The following is a 17,303-nucleotide window of genomic DNA, read 5'->3' as shown; positions in this document are numbered from 1 at the left end:
CTGTTCAGCCAGATTTGTTTCATTTGATCTTTACTTTTACATTTATAAGCATACATACAGTGTGTCCCGTGTAATAAATGAATCCATTTAAAATTTAAATAATTTAAACACTTTTGCATGGTAAGATCCTTGTAAATTGTTCCTCAAATAAAAGTGAATGGTTTAATTTCAGTGACGAAGCTAGGGTCAGAATATTTGTAATCATGGGGTCTGAATGGCGCAGTCCTCAAGAGGCTAGGCACATTTTTCAAAGAAATAAAAGGTTAGCCAGCTCACATAATCCCAAGCCCTTACATTACATGACAATGTTACATAACATAAATAATAATAACAAACTAACATTATAAAAGACAGGGTATGCATTTGATATGTAAATAATTTGATTTTAAAACGAGTTTAACTGGATCCCCAAAATCATCACATCAAAACTTTCTGCAAGAATGCACATTAATTAACAACAACAAAATTCTTAAAGAACGATGTCACACATCCAACGCTTTCACTTTACAGGACAATGCTACATATAATGAAAGACAAGGTATGCATTTGATATGTAATAATTTGATTTTAAAACGAGTTTAACTCCCCAAAAATCATCACATCAAAACTTTCTGCAAGAATGCACATTATATAACAACAACAAAATTCTTTAAGAACACTCTCACATATCCCACGCCCTTATATTACATGACAATGCTACACATAATAAAAGACAGGGTGTGCATTTTATGCATATATAATTTGATTTTAAAAAGAGCTTAACTCCCATGCAAAAATCATCACATCAAAACTTTCTTCAAGCAACAAAATTCTTAACAAAAAATTAAAAACAAAGTTTAAACGTTTAAAAGTGGCAAAATTTGCGTAAAAATAATGGAATCGGAATTTTCTGGTGATACATGTAGCCATCCACCTCTGCACATTGTGTCCCAAATACATACCAAGATTGACGGAATTCCGTGCATCGGTTTAAAAGGAGTTTTGCTTACAAAAAACAGGACTCACTGACTGAAGGACGGACGGACCAGTCAAAAACATTATATTCCTCACAACTTGTTGCGTGGGATATAATTAGGTCGGCAGTAATATTTTTAATATTTTTATAGTTTCTTTTTTTTCCCCTTTTTGTCTACATATTACATCGGAATCCTTCAAACAAAAAACTCAAAGAAGTTGATAATAAAACAAAACACAAATAAACAGATACAAAAGAATCAAGAAAATAAATCTAAATAACTAACTCAGAGGTTCTTTTTCATACGAGGCATCCATGCCTGGAACCACGGCGAAAGTGTGACTTTTGACTAGCATGATTATTTATAATTGTAAATTCGTAGCGTCTAGATTTTAATTTTGAACTTGCGACTCAGTCAATATTAAATTCATGTATTTCGAAAAGTGGTTTACTAAATGTATAAAAACAAGTTCAGAATGCTACAGAAAAAGTTGCGACACAAACGCAGTGTTAAGCTAGGTTGTCGGGATTTGCAATGGACTTTTTTGTTCGGTTATATATTATGTGAATTTAATAAATCTGAATGTAGATCAGCGCATGAACACATGCCCCTAATTGTTTACACACTGACAATTTGATTTAAAAACACCGTCCTTTTTACCAGTCTAGACGGACTCCAAAAACGGAGTTAACGGAAGTGAATTTCTGCAAGCATTTTAGACTCCGTTTTGGGAGTCTACGCATGCGCACTGGTACAAACTATGGCGATTTCTCGATGAAAACATGGGGTCAACAAGAAATCGTCTTGCAAAGTGCTGCATGTGTTGGCAGACTTCTAACATGTTTTAAAAGACCCAGGATATAATTTACTATCGATCGTATTTGCACGAAATAGGGGTTTATTTGCACTTAAGAAAGTTATTTCTCTTCGAAGTTGGACGTTTGGACGATGCTTAAAAAGTGATATTTTTGTGTTTTTCATGGAATTTAATCGTTAATAAAAGGTAAATTGCATTAAATTTTACTTCTTTCTTAATGTGTTACAATTTAAAATCACCAAACATACAAATTGATAAGTGCGTAAACGAAAAAAGCTTCGAATACTAACAAAAACTGGTTGCTCTAGCGATGATTAAAAAACGTCTTTTTAGTATCTAAAAAATAGGATCGGTTGTTTGAAAGCCCAGAAAATAAAACAAATTGTCACTCTAGATTCAATAACTCTTTAAATTGAACTGATAATTATCATCAAAACAATTATAATCACTCGCGGCATTTGCGATGTTAGGAAACCATGTTAAATACATAATTATTCAAGATAATTGGATAATTTAGCATGAAAAAGATTAAAATGAGACTATACTTTTAACGAACAATGATAAACACTGTCGTGTATCCGCGCCGGTAGTGACGCGTTTGGATAAAGTGAAAATGGCGGCTCCGTTTGTTTCTTGATAAGTTTTTGTGTTATTTAAGGCTTGCATTGCTTACTTTAACATTTAAAAGATCGTCAAATCTATTTAAAAGCATATTAAATCTTCAAAGTTCTACGAAGTTTATGTTAAAATTATGTAAATAAGCAGTTTATGTCGATTAATTTTGAACAACGGAACAGGTTTGGATGACCTTGTTTTTCAAAATAGGAACGGTTTGGATACGCATCTGATACGGTTTGGATGTGGTAATATGTTGTTATCCCTAAAAAGAACAGGGGAGAGTACTAGAGTGTCAGGCTCGGCACGTTAATTTATCAGCAGGCACATATTATTCAGAATGCTCTGGATTACATAATTTCGGAAAGTAGAGTTATCTCCCATGAAACATTAAAAAAATATAATGGGGTAACTGCAAACGGCCTTACAGTACTACAATGTGAGTGCAAACAGTTCTTTTAGTTATCCAATCGCAAAGGGGATATAGCATCGCTACTGTGCGATATATATGCCCTCACTGCAAATCATGCTGAGATCGTCATGTGATAGACATCTGAAGTCACATTGTTTAAAACATAAACATACACGATTATAAATATTATTTCAGAATAACAAAAAATACACATCATACAGTCGATTGCCATAAAAGTAGTAGATAGTTGCCTGTTAAGGTGTTTATATGATGTATTGCTTTTTAGGTTAAAAGTGAAAAACTTATTTTTACATTGTCATTGTGTTCCTCAAGTTTTAACACATATTTTCTTTATAATTTAAAATTAAAGAAAGTATTCTTTTGAGATGTTAGTAAAAAAAAAATTGATGTAACTATATATACATTTTCATTTTTTTTTTCATGTGATAACACAAACGTATCAATTTTGTATACTATATTCAGTCCAATAAATTCAAATGACGTGTTTAATTGAGGTGCAAGTGGGGTTTGCTTATTTGTATTCAAATATTTAATCGTACAATTGCTGTGAATTAAATCAATATAAGTAATATGGAATCATTCTTTGGATACTGTGAGGTGATAATTTCACTTCGGACTTTATTGGATTTGTCCACGCCCCGACCAAAATTATCAATTATATACTAAATATACCATTTTATCAGAAGACAAAAAAACATGCTTGTCTACAGAAATGAACTTAGAGTCATCCAGTTTTAGTCCCCTGTGAACATGTGGAAGTATTTTGTTTTCATGACGTTTATGAAACTGTCGGACAGGAAAGAAAAATTCACCGTCTGTATATTAAGTTCTTTTGATCTTTTGCATGCTGTGTAATTGAATGGTCAACTATCTTTTATAACGATGTATCTTCGATTGCACACCGATAAAATGCAAACTGCTCCATTTATGTATAAAATATAAAAAATGCTATATCTATAAATTATTCAAACCGTACCATTTGCACAATTTATATTTTAGCATCCAAACCGGAATAATTTAATTATCCAAACCGTACTACTTCTTTGGCAGGTGCATGAAGTTATTGCTATTTTTATACATATTAATGTATTGAAGAGATATTGAAATGATTTCATTTTGTTAGTGCAGTGTTTTAAATTAATTTTGGCTGCTTCAGATTTTTAGTAGGTGTTATATTATCTACGTTATCTCGAAATAGATCTTGGTTTTTGCGTTTAAATGACACGTTAACGATTGATATTCCTATAAAGAAGTCGTTATTATTTACGATGAACAAAAATAACGCACACTTTTTTCAACTGCAAAACCTTCAGAAAAATATGAATGATTATTACGATATTTTAATCAATATTTACCTCGTTGTCGATAGAAAAAAGGACAGAACACTCATTTTTTTTAGTGGATACGCCATTTTCACGTTATCCAAACATGTCACTACCGGCGCGGATACACGACAGTGATAAATAAACATATCCAGGCGTTAATTTATTTCAAAACAGTTATTATTGTGCGTGATCGAAGTTTTGGGTGAATTTTTCATTTTAAAAATTAATCTTACGTAATACAAGTAAACGGTTATGAACATATGACATTAACATGACACATTAACGTTCAGAAATGTTTTTGAAAGTTTAGATTTAATTTTTGTCGTGTTTTTGGCCAATTTTAGAGATTTATTTAGAACTAAGGGGCATAACTCGCACGTTGTTTACATTAGAAACGCCATTTTACCGCATTGCATGATGGAGCCAAAGACTCCGTTTTGGGAGTTAACTCCGTTTTGGGAGTCCCGTCTAGACTGTTTTACACTCCTACGAGTGTAAGGAGAAGGAGAAGGGGAGGGGGGGGGGGGGGTAATCAGACTTTTTACACAGCTGCTCTGAAAATTTTATACGAATAACATTTGATCGACTTGTTTTAAATAAACTGGTTCTTGGTCTTGTTGTAGGATTTGGGTACCAGATTTCGTCATCGATGGGAAGAAACATGGTAAACCAATGTCGTACAGAACACAACAGAAATGCTACACCGATTGTCACTGAATGGTAAAATCTAGATAATGCGCCGAGCTGAAGCAGAAATTCTACAGTTATAAGTAGAGGTATAGACGATTTGAAAGAATTAATGATATTTTATGGTGTGTTTGTTTTCATAACTGCATCATCTCGAATTACCTCGTTTACAACTTTATGTAATTCACTCATACTAAATACTTGAAAACACAGCTTGCATGATATGTTTTTGTTAATTGATCTTCTTAACGTTTACGACATTTAAATATGCATGAAACAATCAAAATAGTCCCTTAGTCTTACTAACTTGTGTTCTACAGACCTGCAGCTATACTGTACTGGCGTGCGACCAGTTCTCGCCGAGTATCATTTCTCGCCAGTACATTGTGACGTCATTTTATCAACACATAAAATTATAGACGAAAAATGACGTCACAATGTACTGGCGAGAAATGGTACTCGGCAAGAACTGGTCGCCCGCCAGTATAGTATAGCTGCAGGTCTGTAGCTCCCGGTCTGAAAAAAAAATATGATGGATGACATGGGAGCTACAGTGTCATATGTGTAAAAAGTTGAAATTTACGCACACAAAAAATTGCATTAATTTTTGGCTGACTAACGGTAACCCTATTGTAACAAATTCTTTTATAGTAATTAGTACCATTAAATTCTTCAGACAATTTACTTTAGATATCATCGCAATACTTGATTCAGATGTTTAATACTGGATTCTACACTGTGAGTAAGTAAATGTCATACAACTGATTTTAAAAAGATAATTTTGTAATTATTAAGCTTTTAAATGGACAAGGGTATATAATAAATTTACCATTATAACAGTAACTTGATCCAAAGAGCCACTCACGTCTTATTATCAGACGGAAGCATCAGATCAAACTCGACTTTTGTGTCTCATTTGATCTGATGATCCTCGCTTGTCATTTTGACCTGATCTGACCTTTTGGATCAAGTCATTGTTATAGTAATATATATGTAGCTCCCAAGTCATCCATCAAAATTTTATCAGACCAGGAGCTACAGACCTTCAGCTATTCTTAATACAGAAAAGAACTGCAAATGCTAATGCCCATTGCCCCAGCCTACATTTTACATCCCAATATTTCGGAATTTCTGTCAGATACTAAAAAGTTATCTAATAAAAAGTATCATCAATGCCTAATTGATTTATATTAGAATAGTAGTCAAATAATTATTTTTGAAACAGAAGTTTTGGTTACTGGGGGTCTTAACACTTCTCCATGGAAAACGGTGTCTATAAGTTACAAAGCAAAATGCTTATTTTGGAATGTCTGCAGACATATGCCCCCCCCCCTAAAAAAAAAAACCCAAAAGAAATTTAATTTGTGTGGTAATTAATGAACAGAGAAAAGTTAACTAAAATTCCAAAAGGCATCCATGACTTTAGTGGATATATACATGTACATGTCGCCTTGAATGTGGTGAAACTGTAGTATTGATGTTGCAATTTGAGCACACAACCTTATTTCTTCTACTGGTTGTTCCAGCAATGTGGTTCTCATTATATGGGCCGTATCTACTTGCAATTATTTTGATTGTGTTTGCTTACATTTGACACTAAGACACTGATCAAATGTATTATAATCAATGAAGTGGTATTAAAATCATTTTTTTTCCACTGTTCCTTGAACATAAAACTACCTGGTGTCCCCTCCAATCCATAATGTTGATAGTATGCACAGTAAATATCTCTTTTTTCATTTTCTTTAGGTTGAAGTGCCAAGATGTTTTCCTTCCGACATTTATTCACACTTCGTCAGATGGCAATGCAAATGGGCCTGAGAAGATCAGTCCAAAGGCTTTCTAGCCACACAAAATGGGAACAGCATTCTATTCATGAATGTTCAAATGTTAGACTTCTATCCACAAGTGAATATGAGAAGCTTAATGAATTTGCAAACCCAGAAATGAAAAACGCACCTGAAAAACCTGTCTCAAATACATTTCTTTGCATTACGCACATCTTAGAAAGTACTAATAAGGGAGGGAAAGAAGAGGCTGAAAAAGTCTTCAATGATCTGGTCGAAGGATATCAGGCCAATGATGAGAAAAGGAATCTTAAGGCTGTGTTTGACACGCTGGAGTCAGTCATTGTAAAGGGAGATGTTCATTGGTTCAAACATTTACAGATTCTTCAGACATGTAAAGAATTTAGAGGACTATTGGAGAAAGTATTTTTCTCTTTATCTAATTATAATGAACACGATTTGTTGAACCTATTAACTTGTCAGCTGACTTTCCGGATTTATGATAAAACACGTGAAGCAAAACTTTGGGAAAATGTCCTTCCTAAATCAAATAAACTGAATATTTCTGGTTTAATTCGGCTTCACCATATGTCTAAAAACAGCAAAGACAATAGTCTCCAAAACCAAATATCAAAACAAATTGCAAGGCGTTGGATGGAAATAGAAAAGGTCAATGAACTTATTTCTGTCATGAAAATAATGATCCTAGAAAGCAAAAAATCTTCTGAAGCTTCTGTATTTGATCATTTGGAAGAGAAAGCTTTGCAGAAAGCGGAAACATTGAATCTAGAGGAAATAACTCAACTTTTTTTTGCATTGCGCGCCTCAGGAAGAAGAAATTTACCTTTGATCAAATCCCTGGCATACTGTATGAAGAAGAAAATGTCAGATGACTTCCCACTCAAATCCACTGCTTCAGTTTTTACAAGCATTAGTAAACTTAACTTCCATGATGCTGCCTTGCTAGGACTTCTGAGTGACCATGCTGTCATGAAGGTTAATGGTGTTCAAGAAAAGAAAGAAGCTGTGAATTTCCTGTCAATCATTTTAATGTCTTGCGCCCATTTGAGATGGTTCCCACCCAACCTTGAGAAAACAATTCAGTCTCACTTTGAGGAGTTTCCAAACCATCTTAATCCTGTCCACCTATGTTTTGCAATCTGCAATATGAGTAAGTTGCACAGCTTCAGTGAGAGTGAGAAGGAGATGGTACGGAACATGGTGGCCAAGTTGGAGGAAAAGGAAATTGAAAAGAGCCACCCGGTTGTGTGGTTGAACTTGGCATTGGCGTTGGGATGGAACGACTGCTCTGTAGACTGGGTCTTATCTTCAGTGCTAAAGCAAGATTTTGTAGATAACATTCAAAGTAAGCTTGCATATTATATGATATTAATTGAAAGGATTCAAATATTTACAATACTATCATTATTCAGTCATATGTTACAATTGAAACAATTAAAATAGATCAGTACTGCATCTGAAAACATAAACACTTTTTCAGTGCAAAACTTTGTTATGTATGGGTAGCATTGCATTCAGGTGGGAGTAATTTTTTGTTTATATTTAATAATTGTCAGCTGATAAGTAGTGTTATTTAAGTTATCTTCAAGCTATCCATGAAAGATACATGTATCTTAAAGGATGAGAAAAGATTTGATGCAGTTTTTTAGTAGATCAATTTAGAGTACCGGTACTTCCATTGGTTTATGAAACCTGTTGTTAATCCTTATATTTACCATACACATTTTATGAATGAAAGGTTTACAAATAGATGAAACATGTATTAATTATTTAATATGTTTTATGACCACAGTGCATGTACATGTATGTCTTTTCTCTCACAGAAAATTTCCCCACCATGGTATCAGTTTTGCGACAGTTGGATTACGAGGCCAGTTTTGCCTTTCCTAATTTCCAGGGGCCAAGACTAGATCTTGGAGGTCAAAAGCCAGAGAGGACTAATACCAAGGTATGAAGCAGCATTCCAATTTTTCTGTTTTATAAATCTATAAATCTTCATACTGGCTGCAATGATGTAGCCCTGGATGTAGTTTCTTGGTGATAAAAAATGGAGGTGGACAACAACTTTTGCGGGCAAATATACCCCGGTAATTCAAAGTTAACTCCAAATTGAGATTATGAACTCTTCATTTGATTTCAGCAAGATTCCCTGGTTACAGATGTTATAGACATAACACATGTGCTGGATAAACAAATGGATGAAAGTGTACAAACTAGGATCATGACTTCACAGGGGCATGAGATAGGTTAGTTTTTACTTGTAATTTAATCAGTGAATTAATCGGTCTTCTCAATTAGTGATTTTTAGCTTGCATTAACCCAGATGGGAAGCTTATTTAACATCCTTTGTGTCGTTATGAAAGTTCTTGTTCTTGAAAAATTTTCTTTTTAATTCTTTAATTTGGACCAGAGCTACATTGATAATGTGTTATTATCCATTCTGTGTTTTAACTCAGTATTAAAGACCTTGAAGTTTTTTGAGCAAGTTTTGTTTCCAAGCTTCTTTATGGTCTATTTGAATTTGCAGATTGCATGAATGATTGCCAAATATAAAGTTTGTTCAATATAAGTAAAAGTGATCATCTCTGGTCTTTTCAGATGCCCTGGTGTTGGTTGGTAATGATAAAAGAGTGGTTCCATTCTCTAGCAGTGGATCCAATTTCCACAAGTATGTATTACGGTACATGAAGATCTTGGTTATGTAGCTAAATATATCATTTGTATTATAGTCAAGGCTATATCCATAAATCACACTTAAAAAATTAAAAACAATGGAAAACCAGAAAATTTTGATGAATGAATGTGATTTCATGCTGTAAGTTAATAACTTATGATATTCAATGTTTTTCAGGGTAGCCATAAAGGTGTTGAAGTTCCAGGACATGATTCAGCCTGGCGTGGTCCCTACCTCTGAGAGCAGAATGTGGGTGAGGCACATGCAGTCACTGGGCTACAAACTTGTAGTGGTGAGTGTGTAAAGAACTAAAGGTCATTGGAAACAAAACGTATGGGGGATATGTCCCTTGTTTTGTCAAGTGAATTTTTTGGACACATGTGTACATGTGCAGCTGAAAACAAATTTCGTCTTCATTTTGATTGGATTTTTTTTTAATTCCCTTTTACAAATTTTAAAATCTCAACTTTCTCATCATTTTTGTAAAAATTTAATTTTTTGTTCTAAAAGCATTGCTAATCCTAATGGATTATATCGTACATGTTTGTAAGACACAGCTGTGGTAGATACCGATACCTGTATTGATGATAATGATTTTTGATTGACATATTTTCTTGAGATGATTTTTTTATTGAATGTTTGTTCCATTGTTTTTAGATTTCTTACAATGAATGGAAGTCTTTGCCTGGAAACAACTCCAAAATGATGTATCTTGAGAAAAAGATTACAGAATCAATATCATAGGGAAATCTAAATTATCTTAAATTTTATGAATTATAAAACTGTTTTAATGTCTTAATTGTCAGATATAAATGAAAATAAAATTATCTTGCATAACTGGAGTTGTACATTTTATTGTATTAAGTTAACAATCAGTATTTTCAGTAGCTTCATTATTTAATATTACTATTTAGAGATTCATATATTCGTAATTTAAGAAAACATCACATAAGTACAAAATATTTATTTCATTCTACAACATGAAATTCCACTTTTTAATATATAAACAATACAAGTATTATGTAAGGTATAAAATATTCAAGAAGTATACATCAGACCTGCTTACCCTCTTTGACTTTTCCAAAAGTTTTTGTTTACTGTTAAAGTGGTTATTTACACTGGTGGTTAATTACGCATTTTCTTTAGTCAAACAATACCTGTGGGTATTAAATATGCAGATGTGTGAATTATCACATTCAAGTTCTGATTTTATTACCTGGGGTATTTACACAGTTTTAAGCTTACAGTGTAACTAGTGTATATTTCCCCAACGCATAAATAATTATTTTCACAATAGACTGTTATTCAATGTCATTTAATATAATTTTCCTTTCTGGCAGTAAACAAAAAATTTGTCACATTTAAAGTCCATTAAAATCTGTAATACAGTTATACAGTACAAAGAGTAAACTGATCTGATACATTGTATGTATCCTGTACATTTATGTACATACATGTACATATTAATGTATATACCGGTACATATATATCAATGACTAGGATAGCAAAACTAAATATTCTCTTGTAGAATATGTTAAATATAATCTAAAAAAAATGATAAACAAAAAGCATGACAAAAAGTCTATATATAATATGACTTCTTCAGATTATGTACATGTATATTTTTTCACAATTATATTCAAATACATGTATAGCTTTATTGAAAATATTAACATAGTGAGTATGAATGTATTCTTGCCAGTTAAATATATCTGGGAAAAATTATTTGAATTATATGTTGTAATGTTACATGTACAATATTCAAAAATGCAGTATTCAGATTCAGCTACAAGCTATTCATAGGCAATAATTGGAATACATATTTGAGGAAGACATATATGGGTTAAGCAGTGTATGTTCACATATCGGGTATATGTATTCATAAAGGCCTTGGTTGTTAATCACATATACATAGAACAACAGTTATAACTTGACCCCTAATTGAATTCAAATTTAGCACCACAATTTTATTACACATATTGTTCTGGAAGAAATCCATTGGTTATTTAATATCAGCAATGTACACATGCATTTTCAGTCTTTAAAATATGGATTTACATTCACAAGCAACTCTTCATTGTTTATCTTGTCTGGCAGTCAGTTCAGTGGAGGCTTTGAGTATTAACTGCATTGTAATAAAGCGCTTATTGTAGTCATAAACAGGAACTTTCTGGGCAATTAAGCAGCACTGGTTCAACCCATCCTACTGATCTTTTTGGATTTGTCTGCCGGTTTATTGGGGGGTGGAGCATCGGCAGCAATATGCCGACCATATAAACTGGAAAATGACAAAAACAAAAAATTCACAATAGAATTGTAACAGATCATCATAAAAAGTCTTTGGCTATTGGAAAACTTAAGGAGAATCTACAATAATTTGCTTTATACAAAAATGTTGTTTACGGGTACTATGATCTCTTCTTATCAAACTATCAGTACAGTTACATTTAAATATCACGGTAGTAATGTACCTTATCATTTTTACAGACATAAATGTACCATATACATAAGAGAAAACAATACTATGTATTACACAAACACAAGTACTTGTAATATAATAATAATATGTAATAATCCTATTAAATGCAAAATTTTGCTAAATATCCATAAATTGTTTTTCTAACATTTACCAAGGATATATCAAAGTACAGAAGTACTGACGGGAGTTGATTTTATGGATTATTTATTCTAAAATGGAATTTCGCATGGCAAGTAGTTTCTTAGCTGTATTTAAAAGGCTTTTCCTACAAGAATACGGAAAGACGGAAACCCCACATGAATGGTGTTGTGTAATATTTAAAAATAGAACACCATCAAACTCTATGATACAGTTGATGCATTATATATCAGTAATCAAAATATTTTTAGAAAATTGCATGCAAATTACATTGAACTCTGGCATGGGAGTACCTACGACTTAAAATATTTAAATTGTTTGTTCCATTTAAAATCTAACTATTTTTAAGGTAATCAATGCTTCTGAATACATCACACCGAATTTACTGATTATTTTCAAGAACTAAGTATTGTCAGCGGCGATGATTTGTGCCTAGGTCCAAACACTGTTTCACTTCCGTTTTGCCACAGTAACTGCATAGGAGAGTTGATTAAAATCAACTCGCAAAAATTAATTGGGCCTCTTTAATGCAGCTACATGTATAAAATACACATGCACTGTAAAAGATGAAATACTTACAATCTATATGTTTCTGAGCGGATGTAGTCGAATACATGGGACACACCGACTTGGTACTGGTCAGCTATGGGTGTGACCCAGGGGTTATTCTCCCCCCTGAACACCTGCTTAGATCCAACTAAATCTAAATTTCCTGTAAGAAGAAAAATTACTTCCGACTTTTTTAATTTGAAAAATTGCAAGTGAGGACAGATTTTATGATTTCAGATTTCTGATTTATTTAAAACATGTATGAAAAATACTACAAAAACACCATTTCAAATGGGCAATGTTTAATGTCAAGTCCAAAATTCTATTTTGAATTATTTTTTATCTGTACATGTACAATATACTGGTATATGTTTAAGCAAAATAGGATTTTATTTCTTGCTAGTCTGGTTGGTTATGGTTAGAGATGTACCTATTTCTGGGGGTAGCACTGTCAGTCTGTTCCCCTGTATGTGGAGCTCTCTCAATCGCGGCAGATCCCCAACTTCCTTGGGCAGAGTCACCAGATCATTCTCTCTCAAACACAGCTGGAAACATATATAACAAGTGCCTATAAGGAGAAATATCACTCTCTCTCCCTTTCCTCCTTTCTCTCTCTCTCTTTTGAACATATCTCTGGTTTATATTTTATATTAGATAGCTATGCTGTGCCTACAAATTTATATATATACATATAAATACATGTGTAAAAAATATGAACAATAAAAAAAAATATATTACATGCATCTCTGTGATAACTTCCTTGATGAGATCTTGATAGTACATATAAATCGTAGTAATTAAAAGAAAATAAGTTTTGTTTAGATTTCTTCTATGTATCTTGCTGTTAACTCTCATTAAATGCAAGTTTCACTTACAATTTGAAGATTCTTCAGTTTCCCTATTTCTGGTGGCAAGACTTCAAAATCATTGTCACCTAGATACAGTGCTCGTAATGTGTCTGAAATGAAATAAAAAATAAAACCGTCAACAAATAAAAAGCATAATTGCATTCTGTCTTTGCAGTTACATTTATCTGATATATTAAAAAAGACAAAATGCTTTCAACTAAAAATTACATGTACTATTTTCACAGGATATTTTAAAAAATTTCATATATGAACATACCAGATATTAACATGTTATACCAAGTTTTTCTTTCATTTTTAGAATAATGCAAAGAATACATAAATTCAAAGAAGATAAATGGAAATACTATAATAAATGCCCTAGGTAAAACAAAACTGGCAACTTGTTCATGTATTTTGTGAAATGTACAATAATATACAAGTAATTTCCCAAGAATTGTATGATAATAATCATTTTGTTCATACCTAAACAAAAGAAATTCCCAGGCAGAGATTTTTCGCTCAGGTTGTTGTAGGTAAGATCTAGGACTTCTAGAGCAGGAAAAGCACCAAATCCTCGCGGCAAGGCATTCAGTTTGTTCATTCTAGAAATACAAAGAGTGGGCAATTTTAAATACTGTTGGCTAGCAATATCAGGGAAATACCATATTATTAGATCTCACTATACCTATATTGTAATTATCGAGAGCACAGTTGAGCAATTTGATTGTCCCTAATCTCACACAAAGAAAATTAATAAACACATGCCTACAGTAATTTCAGGGAAATATTGACCCTCTTAGCTTAGCCACACATTTCTTGAAATAAGGGTTGTCAATAAATTCTTTCTTTCACCCTTGCCTTGCAGAGAAGGACATCCACCTAAGAGATGTGATAGCATACATACAACTTGATTTTATTTGCAGGGTACTTTAAAAAAAAAAATTAATTGCCTCAACCGCAAAAAATTCCAAGGCAAAAAAGTATGTTAACTTTATCAATTTTATTTAAATCCTGTCTAATCTATTCGAAGATTGAAAAAAAAGAAAAGAAAAAAAACCCACCAATAAAACAGTTACATTCCTATTTTGGAATTTAAACATTTGTACCCAAAGAAATAATCAGTTATGCAGTAAATGTAATACATGTAAATATGTCCAACAATTAAGCCATTGTGTGATTTAAGATTCATAGGATTCAGCATATTTGAGACATAATTTTACTGCTGGGTTTTAAAAAATGTAGTACACATACCCAAGGTTTAATATTTTCAATTTCATTAGAGAATTCAGCGTACTTGGTAGTTCCTGAAAAGAAAAAAGCAATTCATGTTCAAGTAAAGGATAGATGTGAAGTACAGTAAGTTAAAAGGGCATTGTCATGATTTTGGTCTTTATTTTTCTGTTTTTATTATTTACAATGCCTTAGGAATGCATTTCTATTGATCAAATGAAAGAGAGTCAGTCATAGAGTTATAAGCAAGATACAGGACTCAGTAGACAAAATTTGTTGTCATGTAAACAAGATTCATGTTCTGTTTTTGTTAATTTACATAGGTTTAATATACCAGTAAAAAAAAACTTTTTCAAGCTGATTTGTCCATCTTATTAATCATTTTAAGCAAAAATAAACAGTTCCTTCATTCTAAGTCTAAAACTGGAATTTTTACTTCAACATTTAAAGTGAAAACAAAAGCTTTCTTTACATTGCGAAGAATTGTAAGCTCTGTAACTCACTTATAACTCAACAAATTACACTCAAATTTTAGTTGCCTATGACAATAACCTTACTGAAGCATTGTAAACATTAAAATCGGAAAAATTATTTTTGACCAAAATTATGACCATGTCCTTTTAAGTATTATTATACACTTGAAAAGAGTTTTCAACACAAAGTAAAGAAGTCAAATGTCCAATAATAAATATCTACAAAAAATGAAGTGAACAATCCTTGCCTTAATATGGTTATTGAAAAGATTAAGATGCTCCAAATTGGGTAATTCTGTTATGTTGGCAGGTACCTCTGAAAATTAAGCAATAAAGAATTTTAATGTACCGGGTACTGGTACATGTAAAAAAGTACATAAAAATAATCATTCTGAAAAGTGGTACATATTACAGCAAACAACTTCAGTCCCCCCCCCCCCCCCCTCAAAAAAAAAAAAGATCTCTTTGTCTTAATATTTCATTGCAGAGTGCCAAGGTCCATAGTTCAATTCATGATGGATATATTTTGCTTACAAATGGAATGCATTAACATTTTCATAAGATAATAATGAATTAGCAGTTACAGACAACTGAAGAGCAATCTTCATGTTAAAAATAAAAGTAAGTTTTTACCTGAAGTACCTAGATATTTCCCTAATAGTAAGTGCTAGATCATCCTTACAATGTTGGGGGTCCTGAATCCACTTGGGACCCCTGACACTGTGAGGATGGTGCCAAATAGGCTTTTATGAATCTTTTGAATATTTCATCATAACTTTTTTGCATGAGGACACAAATAATATGAAAATCGTAGTCCAATAAAAACAGACATCTAAAATTGGTAGGATCAGAGGATATTTATCGGTTAGGTCGGGTTACCCTAAACACACAAGTTTTTTTTTTTATGCAGGCCTAACTTGAGTAAACAAATGTATTAAATTATAGTTTACAGGAGTTAATTTATATTTTTCAGAAAAATCTATTGTTAATGCTTTTATATTTACATCTACTAAGTATTATTCCCTCTATTTCTTACGGAAACTTATAGTTAATTCATAGCGGCTGAAACTGAGAAAAAATGACAGGACCAAACTTGACACGCCCAGTTTATCGATTGGTCAAGACCTACAACTACCTACGAAAAATCACGGACTGCACAAAAAAATCATGACGACGTCAGACTCAAAGTCTCACAGAAGACGATTTGACTGTTTCTTTTATTTAATGTACTTACGTACATTAACAGTAATTTAGTGAATTTTACTTACTTTTCATAATCAATTTATCAATTTGCTAAAAGAAAGATGTTAATATAAACAATAAAATGCTTTCTTTGATGATTCATTTGGGTAATGAAGGTAGCGATCATTGCAGAAAAAATTTACATAACCCGCTAACGCGTACATAATAATATTTTGTTTAAATATTCACACAGATTAACTCAAATAGATAAGCAATTGAAAACTATAGTTTAAAACTCTAATAAAAAACACCAAAAAACAGTTTTACAGATAAAAACAAGCTGTAAACTACTGGCATGAGACTTCTCACTGAGTACCATGTTGCTAAAATGACGTCACAATGTACTGGCGACAAATGGTTTTCGGCGAGAACAAGTCGCACGCCAGTATAGTTTTGAATCAATAAACCTAGTTTATAATGTTAAGCTCATTTTTGTGAATTTGACGTCCCACAGATGACGGAATGCAAGCAGAAGAAGAAGAGACTCTATACATGTATGATGAATATATATACCAACCATTTATTTTGTTGTGGGAAAGTGTTAGTCTAGTCAGGTGCTTCAGATCCACTGAAAAGTATATAAAAAATAGCATGAGATATCAGTAAGCATTTATTGTGTTTCAGAACACCGGAAATTTGTAAAAACTCTTCTGAATAAGATGAATTCCTATATTGTCATAAAGTTAACTACTTACGAAGGCCTGGTATGTTTAAGTTGGGAATTCCTTTATCAACAAGATCTAGTTCTGTATTATTTGGATCTCCTTTGCATTCGTCAATGTATTTCTTGACTTTGCTCGACATTTTCAGATTTGTAAGACACTTGATGCAGTGGAATTTATAAGATGCCTCTTTAGGAAATATTTACTCCGGAAGTGCCTAACAACACATCAAACCCACTTTATACGCATGTAGAAATAGTTCTTCTTTTTTGGAACAACATTTGATATCATTTGATCAATTTTGTGTATAATAATAACATATCTGTAATGAAAATATGATTGTACTTTTAAATTAGGTTTAATAATG

At 32.4% G+C, this 17,303-nt stretch overlaps 2 protein-coding genes across 4 annotated transcripts; one reads left to right on the top strand and one right to left on the bottom strand.

The window, feature by feature from the left end:
* The first annotated feature begins 4,771 nt into the window (after positions 1–4,771).
* On the top strand, positions 4,772–10,152 carry LOC128189600 (FAST kinase domain-containing protein 4-like). 3 transcript variants are annotated; one of them, XM_052861273.1, is made up of 8 exons: positions 4,778–4,922; positions 5,524–5,575; positions 6,583–7,986; positions 8,465–8,589; positions 8,782–8,887; positions 9,240–9,309; positions 9,493–9,607; positions 9,973–10,152. In XM_052861273.1, the coding sequence occupies exons 3-8, from the start codon at positions 6,597–6,599 to the stop codon at positions 10,057–10,059; spliced, it is 1,893 nt and encodes a 630-aa protein (XP_052717233.1). In that variant the 5' UTR covers positions 4,778–4,922; positions 5,524–5,575; positions 6,583–6,596; the 3' UTR covers positions 10,060–10,152. The 3 variants fall into 3 exon arrangements, with proteins under 3 accessions (XP_052717225.1, XP_052717242.1, XP_052717233.1); XM_052861265.1 differs by lacking the exon at positions 5,524–5,575 and having other exon boundaries at positions 4,772–4,922; XM_052861282.1 differs by lacking the exon at positions 5,524–5,575 and having other exon boundaries at positions 4,777–4,866.
* Positions 10,153–10,263: 111 nt separating this feature from the next.
* Positions 10,264–17,172, bottom strand: LOC128189620 (ras suppressor protein 1-like). Its single transcript, XM_052861294.1, has 9 exons — positions 16,970–17,172; positions 16,792–16,842; positions 15,281–15,348; positions 14,581–14,633; positions 13,813–13,931; positions 13,357–13,439; positions 12,912–13,026; positions 12,512–12,644; positions 10,264–11,593 (listed from the first exon to the last, which is right to left on the bottom strand). Exons 1-9 carry the CDS (start codon positions 17,076–17,078, stop codon positions 11,509–11,511), a joined length of 816 nt encoding a protein of 271 aa, XP_052717254.1. The 5' UTR covers positions 17,079–17,172; the 3' UTR covers positions 10,264–11,508.
* Positions 17,173–17,303: the final 131 nt, after the last annotated feature.

Source organism: Crassostrea angulata, chromosome 1 (genome assembly GCF_025612915.1).
Source record: "Crassostrea angulata isolate pt1a10 chromosome 1, ASM2561291v2, whole genome shotgun sequence".
NCBI lineage: Eukaryota > Metazoa > Mollusca > Bivalvia > Ostreida > Ostreidae > Magallana > Magallana angulata.
This window is presented reverse-complemented; position numbering and strand designations above follow the sequence as displayed.